The sequence below is a fragment of the Chaetodon auriga genome, chromosome 3, assembly GCF_051107435.1.
Source record: "Chaetodon auriga isolate fChaAug3 chromosome 3, fChaAug3.hap1, whole genome shotgun sequence".
NCBI lineage: Eukaryota > Metazoa > Chordata > Actinopteri > Chaetodontiformes > Chaetodontidae > Chaetodon > Chaetodon auriga.
Window position 1 is genome coordinate 12158594 of NC_135076.1, and position 12820 is coordinate 12171413.

At 43.5% G+C, this 12820-nt stretch overlaps 1 protein-coding gene across 4 annotated transcripts in view; it reads left to right on the forward strand.

Annotated features, from left to right (window-relative positions):
* The window catches only part of pde4ba (phosphodiesterase 4B, cAMP-specific a), a 163751-nt gene that overhangs the window by 142070 nt on the left and 8861 nt on the right, over nucleotides 1–12820 (forward strand). For 3 of the 4 annotated variants that reach the window (XM_076724409.1, XM_076724419.1, XM_076724428.1), the window contains one exon: nucleotides 4324–4436. In XM_076724409.1, the coding sequence (XP_076580524.1) occupies nucleotides 4324–4436 (113 nt within the window). Of the gene's footprint in view, nucleotides 1–4323; nucleotides 4437–9109; nucleotides 9380–12820 lie in introns of those variants that run through there. The other variant, XM_076724438.1, reaches the window with a different exon arrangement.

Genomic DNA, 12820 nt, shown 5'->3' on the forward strand with positions numbered 1-12820 from the left:
GCTGGAAAGTACATGTTTGCATGTTTGTGTGTTAGTGCAGTAATGAGACATTTCAGTTGATGTAAATGTACAGTACACTGGTGTGTCTGTGTGTGTGTGTGTGTGTGTGTTTTTGTGTGAGTGGATTATACATGTATATGTGTGTGTTTTCCTGTCTGCCCCTGTGGGACAGACACTGTGGGTCTGAGTGCTGATCAGAAAGGTCCTTGTGTCAGGGTGGAGGCGGTGGAAATCCCCTCTTACATTGTGATGTTAGCGTGTGTGTTAGCAGACGTTTGGCCTTTGAGTGCTGTTTCCTTCGGTCCATTTGAGGCTACGACATACGCTGTGCAGACTCCTGTCGCTGAAGTAATTGCAAGTATGCAGCTAACGTGCATGCTTCTGCTCTTAAAACTAGTGGAAAGTCATGTCATGTCATGGTAAAGTTGGGTTTTTTTGTAAGAAATAGAATAAAATAATTTGATTTGATTTGCTTAAAGAAATTTATGGATTAGTTAAGCTAAACATCAAACACAAAGTACATAGAATTAAGGCTGAAATCCCTCATTGTGGCCTCCAGAACCACACTTTTTTAAATCACTCTTTGCAGGTGTTTCCATTGTTTCGGTAATCTTGCCTGTTGTACACCCTTTTAACCCTGCTGAGTTTTACCTGTTTTCAGATTCTAGGTTTAAATGAATTACATTATCCTGTCACCTCTTGCTCAATGAAATGAAAAAACGACAAATCTGCTTGTCTTATTCTGCCTTACAGCAAGCCTCTGTGTCAAATTACAACTACAAATACTGTAGCTCCAAACAGCGCTAAAAAAGATCACGTCTCACACTTATTTCAGAATAAAAACAGGCACTGTGTTTTGCTCAAGACAGTCATTTACATCCTATTTTCCTCTGAAGTGAAGTATTTCAAGCATTGATGTCAGAATAATGGTTGCTGAAACTGTTGTGATAGTATTGAGAAATAACAAACAGCCAGTGTCTATTGCCTCAATGATTAGCACACAGATCTTTGGTTCTGTTTGACTGGTGGTGAACTGGGTCCAGCACTGGGGTAGAGGCTGCTATTGGCTTTGCTTGCCAGCAGGGCAGGGATCAGAGTAAAACTGTTATACAAGCATACTTAAGTGGATCTGGCCCCTACCTAGAGAATGGATTTAGTATGTGGGGACCCACAAGAATTTGGCCCCGTGACCAGTTTGAGGTCCTGACTCACTAAACCAGATTTTGTACCCATTTTTGTGTGTTTTGAAATCAAAGTCATGAACGTGGTTCAAAGCTCAAGCAATCAATCAATCTAGTAATTCAGTTTTACCCCTGATGCAGCCTCACGATGACACACATCAGTATGTGAGCAGCATACCAGTTCAGCTTTGGAAATATTACCAGGTACCCTGTAGTACTTTCTTGTAAACCAACAAAAAGCTCTATTTAAATTCAGCACTACTCACTAAAATACACTGGGTGCGTATCCTTGTTGTCTAACTGACATGTTGAATGCATTTCCTTCCTTGTAAAATTGTGCAGAGCTGATTCTTGTCAAATGTTTGAATCCCACATTGTGTGTTTACTAGCTTGCAGTCTTCTTCTTCCCTGCCTTTACAGGCACATATCTGCATATCTTGTTGTTACAGCCACCAGTAGATGAGAGGAATAGTGTGAAACCGTTGGCAGGACTCCACAGTGAACCTTTTAATGTTGCAAAAAGGGATCAAAACACTTTGCCTGTATTCATCTAACACTGACCCAGAATCTAAACGTTAACTGATTTAAGCTGCTGAATGTGTTATCCGGCTTTTACAGAGCGTAATCTTTAGTTTCCACTTTTGGTATTCAGTGCAGAATTTTAAGTGTTGGATTTGGGTGTTTCTTACTGAAATCTTCCTCTGGAGTTGCAGTCAACTCCTCTCCTTAAGTTTGTATGTACACAATCTTGTACCTTTCACTTTATCAAAGATACAAATATTTTTTAAAACTGATGATTCAGCTGTGAGAGCTTCATGCTCGTCTAAGCCACAGATGAACGGGCATTCCCTGGACACCAGGGAAAAAACCCAAAGCAAAACTGAACAACAATTCTTGTGCATTTGTTCGTCACAGTAGCTAAGACCACTTGTGTGACACTCTCTGTCTGAGTAGAGTTTGCGTAGTAGCAGCGAGCGTACAAATGAAAAGTGTTACGGAGAAAAGGAGCTTCCTGTGATCTTCAAAAACACAAACCACCTCAAAAGTGTTGAGAATACGGTGAAGAAACATCTCGAATGAGTGTAAGCTGTTTTGACATCAGACGTTTGTGGAGTGAAACACACACACACACACACACACACACACACACACACACACACACACATACCCACATTCCCTCTCTTTCTCTCACTCCCCTCATCAGAGCGAGGGAAGGCTGTGGGCAGAGGGCCAGGTGCCTCTCATGTTTGGGAGAGCAAACAGGCTCATGTCTTTGATGGCAAGGAGATCAGAGCAGGGGACACATTCTACGTGGCCACGCTAAGGTCGCCACAGTGCACACCCTGCTGCCATGTTGTGCCTCGCAGCTAGGAGACCCGGAGTATACACAATGCAGGGGCAACGGACAAGTGTGTGTGTGTGTGTGAGTCCAGCAACAGCCACCTCATCACACACCCCGTCTGCTTTCCAACAAGGCCTCGCTCCAACCTTTGACGTGCAGTTGTAGTTGTCTGAAAAACAGTTCGACCACAGGAACAGGGTTGGAATATTGACTCTTCAGTTCAGCAGTGGTTACTAAACACTCCCTCTTATGGTTTTTCTCTGTATCTGTTCTCGGGCTTTACACGGGTAGTGTAAATAAGAATTTTAATTTTAAAGCCAAGGTCTCCCATTAAACTGATCATCGTTGCTAATCTTCTTGAGAGATATTTATTTACCATATAACTGATTTTTTTTTTTTTTATCAATAAATCCATTAGTTGACAGAAAAGTAATCCGTAACATCTTTTTAATTGACTGGCCTTTATTTTGAGCAAAAATGCCAAACGGTGGGAATATCTGCTGCCCTTCGTTGTCTTGTGTGATAGTAAAGTAAATATTTTGGGGCTTTGGGCTGCTGGTTGTTAACTGAGAAAATAATTTGCAGATTAATTGATATAAAATAATAATTGAAAATAATCAGTAGGTGCAGCCCTAATTCCATAACTGTAATACATATAATAAGTGTGTGATAATTCACTTACAGTGTGAATGACTTAAAAACAGAGTTACTAGATATTTTACAAAGAAAAGACAATAGAACTAAAAGCAGCACAGGAAATAATCACACGATGACATACTCACCCTGCTAAATACAATATCGTGGAAATGCTGTTCAGTTTTGGTTAAATGAATACCCGAGCCAGTTCCTGTCATTTCGTCGCTGTGCTGCATTTATGTCTGTACTGTGGTTGTGTACTACGCACTATAACCACACGTCTTTACAGCAGCTGTTATCATTTTTTGCAGCAGACCAAAATGACAAATGTTCAGACTCTGCGTGGGCTCATTAAAACATCCTGGATCTTTGTCATGTGGGGTCCTACCAGAGACAGACAGGCCCAGGACCAAGTCTGTCTCAAGTCGTGGTCTAACCAAACAGTATCACTGTAAAGGTCCGCTATTGCCCATCGTCAGTAATCACATGCGATTACACTGATTAAATGATGTGAAGTTAAATCCTGTTTGTGTATGTGTCTATGTGTGCATGCCAGAGACAGCGGAGAATAAATTCATTGTTCACACAAAAGTTTGGTTTTGCATGACAAAAACTTGTGTGTGTGTGTTTAAGTGCAGATTTAGTGGTGTCTGTTTGCTTCCTGTGAGGTGTGTGTGTATGTGTGTGTGTGTGTGGCGATGGTGAGGGGTTGGGTGGGGGCATCTGGTTTCCTGCTTTAGAGGTTGACTTCATGTAAATGAGCCCAGGGCCACAGATTCGGGGATCAAGGGGGGGTCGCACACACGCACGCACACACACACACCCACACACACACACACACACACACACACACACACACACTTGCGCAGCGAGGAAAGCTGAGCGTGTGTGAGCTACAGTAGTTTTCCTTCGCTCTACTGACAGCTGCGAGTTCCACCAGCTCGCCACAGCTACACCTCCCCATGATGAAGGAGCGCTGCAGTCGGGTGCCACCTCGAGCCATTCCCCCTCCTCAGCAGCAGCAGCAGCAGCAACAGCAGCAGCAGGCGCCCTGTGTGGGGCCTGTGGGTGGATGTTGTCTGGGAGTGGCCGGGCAGCGCTCGGGCTCCATGTGCACCGTCTGTTCTGACTGTGTGTCTCTGTGTGCCGGCTGCTTGTTGACAGATGAGGCGTACCAGAAGCTGGCCATGGAGACGATGGAGGAGTTGGACTGGTGTCTGGACCAGCTGGAGACCATCCAGACCTACCGCTCTGTCAGTGACATGGCCTCCAACAAGGTAGGAGAGGGTGCATCTTTGTTTTCTGTTTTTTCATCCTGTTCCATCGTCAGTGGAGGAATGTTCAGGGGCATGAGGCTGACGCTGCCCTTGTTTGACGTCAGTCAGAGAAACTTTTTTTGAGCAGTGTTTAGACAGAAAAGATCCTGCTCTTCGAGGGAGCTCTCAAGTGTGCAGCAGCAGCAAGGGACTCTGCAGGGAGCACTAATCCTTCAGCATAATAAACACATGAACGACAGTACACAGAGTCCAGACATACTGTCGAAAGCTGTAAACATACATGAACTTAGCGTGACCTTTGCAAAGTATTAAAAGTGTGAACAGGTACAGTAGGAAGGAGGCTGGTAGAGGGGGCTGCAGCGGTAAGCAGTGCTGGCATGTGTGCTGGATGCATGCACACTGGATGTTACTCATCAGCTGATTTCTGCCTAAAGCAGCATAAAGCTCCACTAATTTCTGCTTAGCTTCTGTTTTTTCTGCGTGACTCTCATCTGTCTGCTGTGTGTGTGTGTGTGTGTGTGTGTGTGTGTGTGTGAAGGAAGTGTTGTTTTTCATGTCTCTTTTCACCCTTCCTGTCAAATTATTATTTTATTCTGTTTCTTCTGCGTCACCAATTGTGTCGGATGGGCACCAAGCTTCAGTTCCTGGTTCTTTAATTAAGTAACCCCATTTCCATATTACTCACTGGCAGAGCATGGTACACAGCTGTATGTGGCTGTCTCTTTAAGGTTTACTACTTTGTTCTTATTGGTTACTTCTGCTGTCTTTATAGTAACTTCTTATCTGTGCATGTGCAAGTATTACTCAGTTGGACTTATGGTTAAAGTTAGTTTTAAACTGTAAATCGGTGTTATCAAAGTCATCATCATTACTAGTAGTAGTAGTAGCAGTAGGGTTGCAGGGCCCTTTAGGCCCCGTCAACGTCCTGATGGTGGCACTGTAACAGAACTTTTAGATGTTTTTAGGAATTGTCAGAAATCAGCTTTGCGTGCGGAAACTGTCAAAACAAAGCAGTTTGGTTTCTCATGTGGTCTTTGTTGCCCTCCTTCCATCTTTCCCGTCAAACAACTTCTCACCGTCCACTGGTTATTCTATTTCTTCTGTGTCACTGATTGTGTGCGATGTGCATCAAGGTTTAGTTCCTGCTTCTTTATATAAGAACCAGGAACTTGACAGCATGACACAGAATGCTACAAGATATATTTGGCCCTTATCTTATAAATCCTTTGAGCTTTCTCTTGATACTGACTTCTAGTGTTTAGATCCTTGAATTAATGAATTACTCAAGCATTAACCTTGACTAACTTTTTCTACTTCTTGTGAGTGATACTAACTTTTATGATTAGAATTGTTAGAATCTTAGTTTGAGAAAGGGCAGCAGTGGTAAGGAGGTGACATTTGTCTATGTAGCAGATCTTATCTGAAAATCATGATCCATGCATCCGTCTCATATTGGTGGATCAATACAGTGAGCTGTGCTCGATCATGAACATATTATGAAAACTGGATGATGGACTTTCAGATGTTGTCATTCCAACAAAGTAGCTCATCCAGCACATGAGCCAAAGAGTTCTGTCTCTTCCTGCTTTGCTTCAGCCCAAACGTTATTCCTCTAAAGACCACCATCAGAGAAGAGGCACTGCCAAGTGCAGACAAGGCCAATTAGCTCTTCTATCATGGATGTTTAATCCACGGAGGTTTCATATGTATAAAACTTTCCCATAGGAGAGACAAACAAAGTTAAAAGTGTGCAACATCATGTTAATGTGGGAGCAACCACAAGTGATAAAACAATTCATTTAAGCAATTTTCTTTTGAGTGACTGGGCATCATCTTCGAGTCCGCTCCCCAGTTCTTAGCTGCCAGTATATATGACGCTTTACACAGCTGTAGAAGGTGGCCGCTTATAGGAAGTGACAGATATCAGCTGTTTTGCTGACCGAAAGTTTCGCTATGAAACACTAGTTTTTATGCTTTGCTTGTGGCACTGAAATGACGGAGAGCTGTTGCGTATGCTGAGTAGCAGCTGTGTGTAAGAGAGCCTGAAAACAGTTTGTCAAGTGAGCCAAGAGGATAAGCTTGTTATTTCTCATAAAACTGGACAACAGGATGCAAGGGATCCCGCAGTGGGTCAAACACAATAAACTACAGAGGAAGAGAGAGAACATTTGTGTGTGTGTGTGTGTGTGTGTGTGTGTGTGTGCGTGTGTGTGTGTGTGTGTGTGTGAGGGAGCATGCAGACCCTTGGGCAGAGTGACTCTCTCTTCCTGTCTCCTTCCTGATCCCCTGCTCTCCCTCCAGACGACAATAGACATCCCATCATGCCCGTTCGAGTGGTTAATGGTCGTGTTTATTTATCCCATTGCTGTCGTCATCTGGACACACATCCAACTCTGACAGGCAGCTGGACTGGTTTCAGTTAGTGAGGATGACTGAATCACAGAACAAATATGATTAAGCATTTAAACAAACAGACGTTTGGACATGGATACACAGTAAGACTACAGGACAGCAGAATCACACAGGAGGGACAGAGTGGAGGAGACAGAGTGCGTCCACTACAGCAGAATGAGAAGAGTCTTTGCTTTAACAATCAAAAGTCACGGCACTTTTTTTCTATACTCATAAGCGTGATTCATATCAACCCTCGTCTGAATTCGTCTTATCTCACCCATTGTAATTTTAACACTTTTGCAATCACAGAAAAATTGGCAGGTTTGAGCCTAAACTTATCCGCAGGTGGTGATTGATTTCTGGAGCCTGCCCAGCTTGAGAAATTCCAAAAAATCCCAACTATGGAATAATGAAGGTTTCGTTGTATCCTGCTTTTTCCAGAAAACACTGCGTTAGACATACACCTTCAGCTGCCAAGATAATCAAACTGTAACACAGTGCAACAGCATGAGAAGTTTACAGTGGTTTGACTAAAGCCGATTGATGTACGTGGTCAGATATGGCACATTTTATCGTCACATTCTCTTATTTAATTGTCTGTGATTACTGATGACCAGCTATTAGCGGTGGTTGTACGTTTTTCTCAGAAAGTTAACCTTTAAAAAAGTAGTGAGTAAAAGTAAAATCAGATGTTTCTTTAGATATTCAGCCCCAATGTGAGCATTTGCATGGAGAAACGAAGAGTATTGGACGCAGCTGCTCTGCAGTGCAGCACATCAGGTGGCACAGTGTGTTCATTGTGTGCTCTGACACTCTGTCATTGATGTGACTTCAGCAGGTGGGTGAGCCTGTCCTGATCTGTGGATAAGATACCGATCAGGAATCCTCCATCAAGCATGTGTTTACCTTGTGTACACGAGCTGTTTATGCCGACGTGTGTGAGTGTGTTACGTTTCTATTTTAACAGTCGGTTAATCCCCCTGATATCTAGGCTCTCCTACCTGTAGCCTTGTTTTTACAGTCAACTAAAACGTTACACAACCGCCTCTCTGTCATGAGGGTCGTTACACTCGTCCTGGTTTTATTAACAAGGACAAGTCAATTAGGTAATGTGACCCCCGCCTACCTGTTCCTGTATTTAGGATGGAAAAGCTGTTATTCAAGCTGTGGCAGAGTATGAAACCCGAGTATGAGGGAGGTGAAATGCGAGAAGCTGCTGTTGTACCTCCAAGGTGAAGTGCAGGGGGCTGCTGCCGCCGCAGCTGGCGGCTACGTGACCGTCCTCTCTGTTATGCATGGCTGACGTAAACGGGTCAAGGCCTGTTGTGAGTTTGAATATTGTTCTGTGTCAAGGGTGGAGACTTTCTGCTATTTGAAAGTAGGGCTGAAGTGTTAAATCGAGCAATCAGTTAGTTAATTGACCGAAGCATTTCAGTGACCTACGAATTGTTGAGGCCATTTATCAAATGGAAGTCTTTGACAGCACAAGTACGAACACTCACTGCTTCAGTCTCTGTTTTATTTCATCGCTGAGTTCATCGATTATTTTCATCAATCTATCTCTGACTCAATAGCAGAACAATTAGCTGATAAATCAGACATATAACCCCCCCCACACACACACACACACACACACACACACACACACACACACACACACTTTTTCTTGGTCTAACTCTAAGACCAAGAAAAACAGAAAACTCCCATTTTCAATCAATCAAGAAAATAATCTGCAGAGTGAATGATGATGAAAATAATTGTTAGTTGCGGTTGAAACCTGTTGATTGAGCTGATTTTTTGCTGCTGGAATCTTGCCTGACTCTGAAGGGGCTGTGTGAACAAAACATCAAATATAAGATCTACAGTCTTCTTGGTTCACTGGTGTATGTGCAGTTCGCACTCTTACACTGTAATGGTGAAAAAGTCAAATTATATAATATAAACCTTTTTTTTTTGCGAACTCAAGGACTCTTGAAAGTTAGACTTCTGCTCTGCCTTTAGCCATTTAACTTTCAACTGAACATATTCTAACAGCCGGGGGAAAAAAAAAAACTGCCCCTGGCTACCTTTCCTTGTAGTTTAAGTTCAAGGAAATCCGCTTTGTTCATGAAAACAGGAGGCGTTCGAGTCATCAGAATGATGCTGATATGGACAGTGTAAACCTCAGAGCTGTGACCGCCAGCTGCACGAGCAGTGAACAGCAAGCAAAAGGAGCAAGAAGCTAGAGGCGGGACTACCCCCATGTGGGAGTGTGTATGAGGCAGAGGTGTCTCTCGCGCACACACACACTCACTCATTGCTCCACATACACAGGGTGTGAGGTAAAGCCTAGTCAGACCTCGCAGCCCAAAGTGAGTCACTGGAGCTGTGGCATTTCCCAGCGTCAGAGAGCCAAGGCTTGGTCCTTTTACTCACGCTGTAGTCAGACTGAGACAGACACTTTAACGGACGGCAGACCCCCTCTGCTCTGGTCTCTACATAGCAACATGGGAGCCTGCTGCTTTGACAAGAAAGAGAGGAAATTGGGGAAGCTAAATGGTTGGAGAAAGGTGAGTTTTCTTGGATTTTTCAAAACAAAATTTGTAGTTAGAAATAGAGTCTGTAATCAGTTTTGCTTTTCGAGGTATCTTCATGAACTGTATGGCTCACTGTCTTGTGTGCTAAACTTTTGAAGCTTGCTTAGCGTGGTGTGAATTCCACATGCTGTGGTCAGAGTCTTTTCTAACACGGGTTTTTTGTCCTTTTTGTCCTCTGTTGTTGTTCAAAGTCTTCGGAGCGCTCCACACACATCTCACTGCTGCAGCAGCTGAATGTGTGCTTTAGTGTTTTTTTTCCTTTTCAAAGCGTGTGATGTTTAGTTACTGTTACCTTTTCAGTTTGTTCTTTTTCTTTTTCTACATTTACACGTTTTCAGAGGATCGTGCAAGATGCCGTGGTGCATGCTTCTGCTTTCGGGAGCCCTTGTGCATCCTTTTGTACGACGCAGAATTTAAATAAGTCGAATGCACAAATTCACAGGTTTGTGTCTGTATTATAACACACAATGCTGCTGTGTTCATGGAAAGGTGTTAAACTGATTTCCTTCTTCTTTAGTGACTGATAGGCGATAGGAGTTGGTGTGTAGATGAACTGTGTAGCTACTGCTTGAAAGCAGCCGAGTAGAGCAAAAATCACCAAAATGCAGCAAAAGAAGCACAATGATTGTGTGTTTGTCCCTCTGTGGTTTCTGAGCCCAATGTGGTCCAAACACGAGGAAGGGGTTGAGTTTTTAAGCAAAATGATTGTGGATTTAAGGCCCTGGCAGGTGATAGGTGGTGTTTTTAAGCAGAGTACCAAAGTCTGGAGTTTTTTCTTTTTCTTTTCCTGAGAACCCAGGTCATCAGGGCAGAAGGAGAAGTGGCAGTGTGGTTAGATGCTGCTCGGTGGCTGGTGATGAAACAGGTGATGCAGAGAATAAAGCGAATCTTTCTGGGAATTTTTTCTAAAAGTTAGGGGAATGCCTGCCATTATAACATAATAAAGAAGATGTCGTTTTCCATGAGTCAAGGAGGATTTGGTGTTTTCAGCATGTCTTGCGTCTTGGGCTTTCAACATCACGTCTTGGTGTAATTCTTCCTCTGTGGTAGTTTACATGGGAGTGCTTTCTGCTTTCAAAGCAACCAGAACTCAAGCGGGCAGAGTTGTGCTGCCTGTTAACTGTTCAGCCAGAAGTGGTGTTGCACACCACATCGGAGTGTGCCGAGGCCTCGAATAGCTGGGAATGATGGGAATGAATCACTCAGCTGAGAAATTGCTTGCTTACTTTTATCACTCCCCCCGTTTTTGTCTCCTGTTCTTAAAGCTGATTCAATGCATCGTACTGCGTGCTGTAGGTTCAGAGACACATTAATACAGTCTTTCTCATACAGACACACACGAGCATGAGTGAGTGAGTCAGAGGAAGTGAGAGGTTGTCAGGCTGTCTCTCAGTCGAGTTGTCTGCAGCTTCACCCGACATACGCATTGTTCATACGTAGGTAGGTTCCCTGATCTTCAGAGTTATGTCACTGTGAGTCTTTGCCATAACGCCAATGAGACCATCTGCGTCATATTTTTGCTAAAGTGAGCGGGAAATAAACCACAGCCACTCCAGGTTTGCTGCGAAGAGAAAATGTTTGCATGAGCTACGTTCCACGCTGTGAATATGAAATTGATAAACTGATAGAAATAAGAAAATTCAGACGGTAGATAAGAAATATTTTATTAATTGTGATTTTAGTAATTGTGATTTTAATTGAAGCTTTAAAGAGTTGTTATGTTAAAATATATATATATATATATATATATATATATATATGTGCCGGTGAAAAAGTGTAAGATCAGTGAAATTGCTTTACTCTTCAATACTTTTGCACCCTCATCAGTGTATATCTTGATTGGTCGAAAGACTTACGAACATCTGTTTTTACTATTTGATAGAAAAAGAGGATTTAATTCGGTTTATCCATAAATGAAGTTTCTGTCACTGCAGGGTTATGGGGTCAGTGCTCTCTGAACGCTGAGCAGGCTGCTCTACGGCACACTGAGCATAGTGCACCCACTAGTGGCTCAAAGGCACAACTTCATTGTGAAGAACCACCTCAGATGACAAAAGCTGATGATTTCCAGCAGAGACTTTACACAGGAAAGAAGCTACTGATTCAAGCCAGACTTAACAAAACAATAATCTTGCACAGGAGGTTAAAATGTGTCACATTTTTGGACGCAGAGAAAAAGGGTATAGGAAAGATGCTTAAGAATGGGAAGAAGTGAATGGGCATAAGAGAATATGAATATGAATATGGATATACAGCATGTGGGTACATGAGAAAAAAGATACCCGCAGAGCTCTAAAATGCTAATCTCCCTCCGTGTCATGGTGTCAGTGGGAGGTAAAGAGGCTTCCCGTCTGTCCCTGAATGAATGACAACATGAAACACGCACTGGCAATAACACATTCATCCAGAAACATATAGGCATGAGTGTGTAAAACATGCATGTGACATGTCAGCATCAACTGTGCTTAACTGTAGATAATAGCATCAGTAGGCTGCTGCTGTGTGTGCGTGTGTACTGAGGCATTTCTTTCAGCCTCTGGGGAAGCATAGCTCTTCAACACATTGCAGAAACATCCCCCACTGTTATTTCTGGTTTCTTTATATATTATGCAGTGGGCTATTATATAAAGAGCTGCCTCCTCTCTCTTTCTCTCTCTCTCTCTCTCTCTTTGCGCTCTTTTCTTGCGTCCTACCTCCCTGCTTCTGGTTCTTTCCCTCAGTGGGAGGATAATCCGGAATCCTCTCGGGGAAGCTTTGATCTCCCCCTCATCTTTCCAAACTCGAACACACACACACGAACATCGGACTGAGAGGTTCTCTGGGAACTTCTGTTTACAGTTCCCCATGGATTGACTCTGAAGTGACAACAACTGTTTTGTCATTGGCGAAGCATTGCAGCCGTCCTTGAGGTTTACAAAAGTTGTGACTAAATTGACAAAAGCATAAATTAAATTGGTCAGTGGTCCTGATGTAACAGTGTGTTCCACTCAGGTGGCCCTAGCCTTGTACGATGCAGCAGTATCAACACCTGCTCCAAGGACAGCCCATTGATTCTGCCAGGGAGGCAGGCAGACGGAGAGATTGATGACTCTGTTGGCAAGTGGCAGCCACGAGAGAAATTGACATGTAAGCGGTGGATAGTGAGGGAAAGACGGAGACGGAGGGGAGGAGGGGGGAGCGATTTTCAGTCTGCGCATCGGTGGATGCGAGCAGAGGCGACGTGTGTGGTGTGTCCTCGTGACAGCTCAGCAGCTACACCACATGTCTGCCTGGGAAGGAGAGGGGGAAGCCTCTCCTCTCTTCTCTCCTCCTTTCAGAACAGACTCACACTGCCCGCCTGATGCTGTTGCCATGGCGTTGGGGTGTTCTGGTAATTGGCGTGCACACTTCCTCACAGGCAGAGAGAAAAAACCA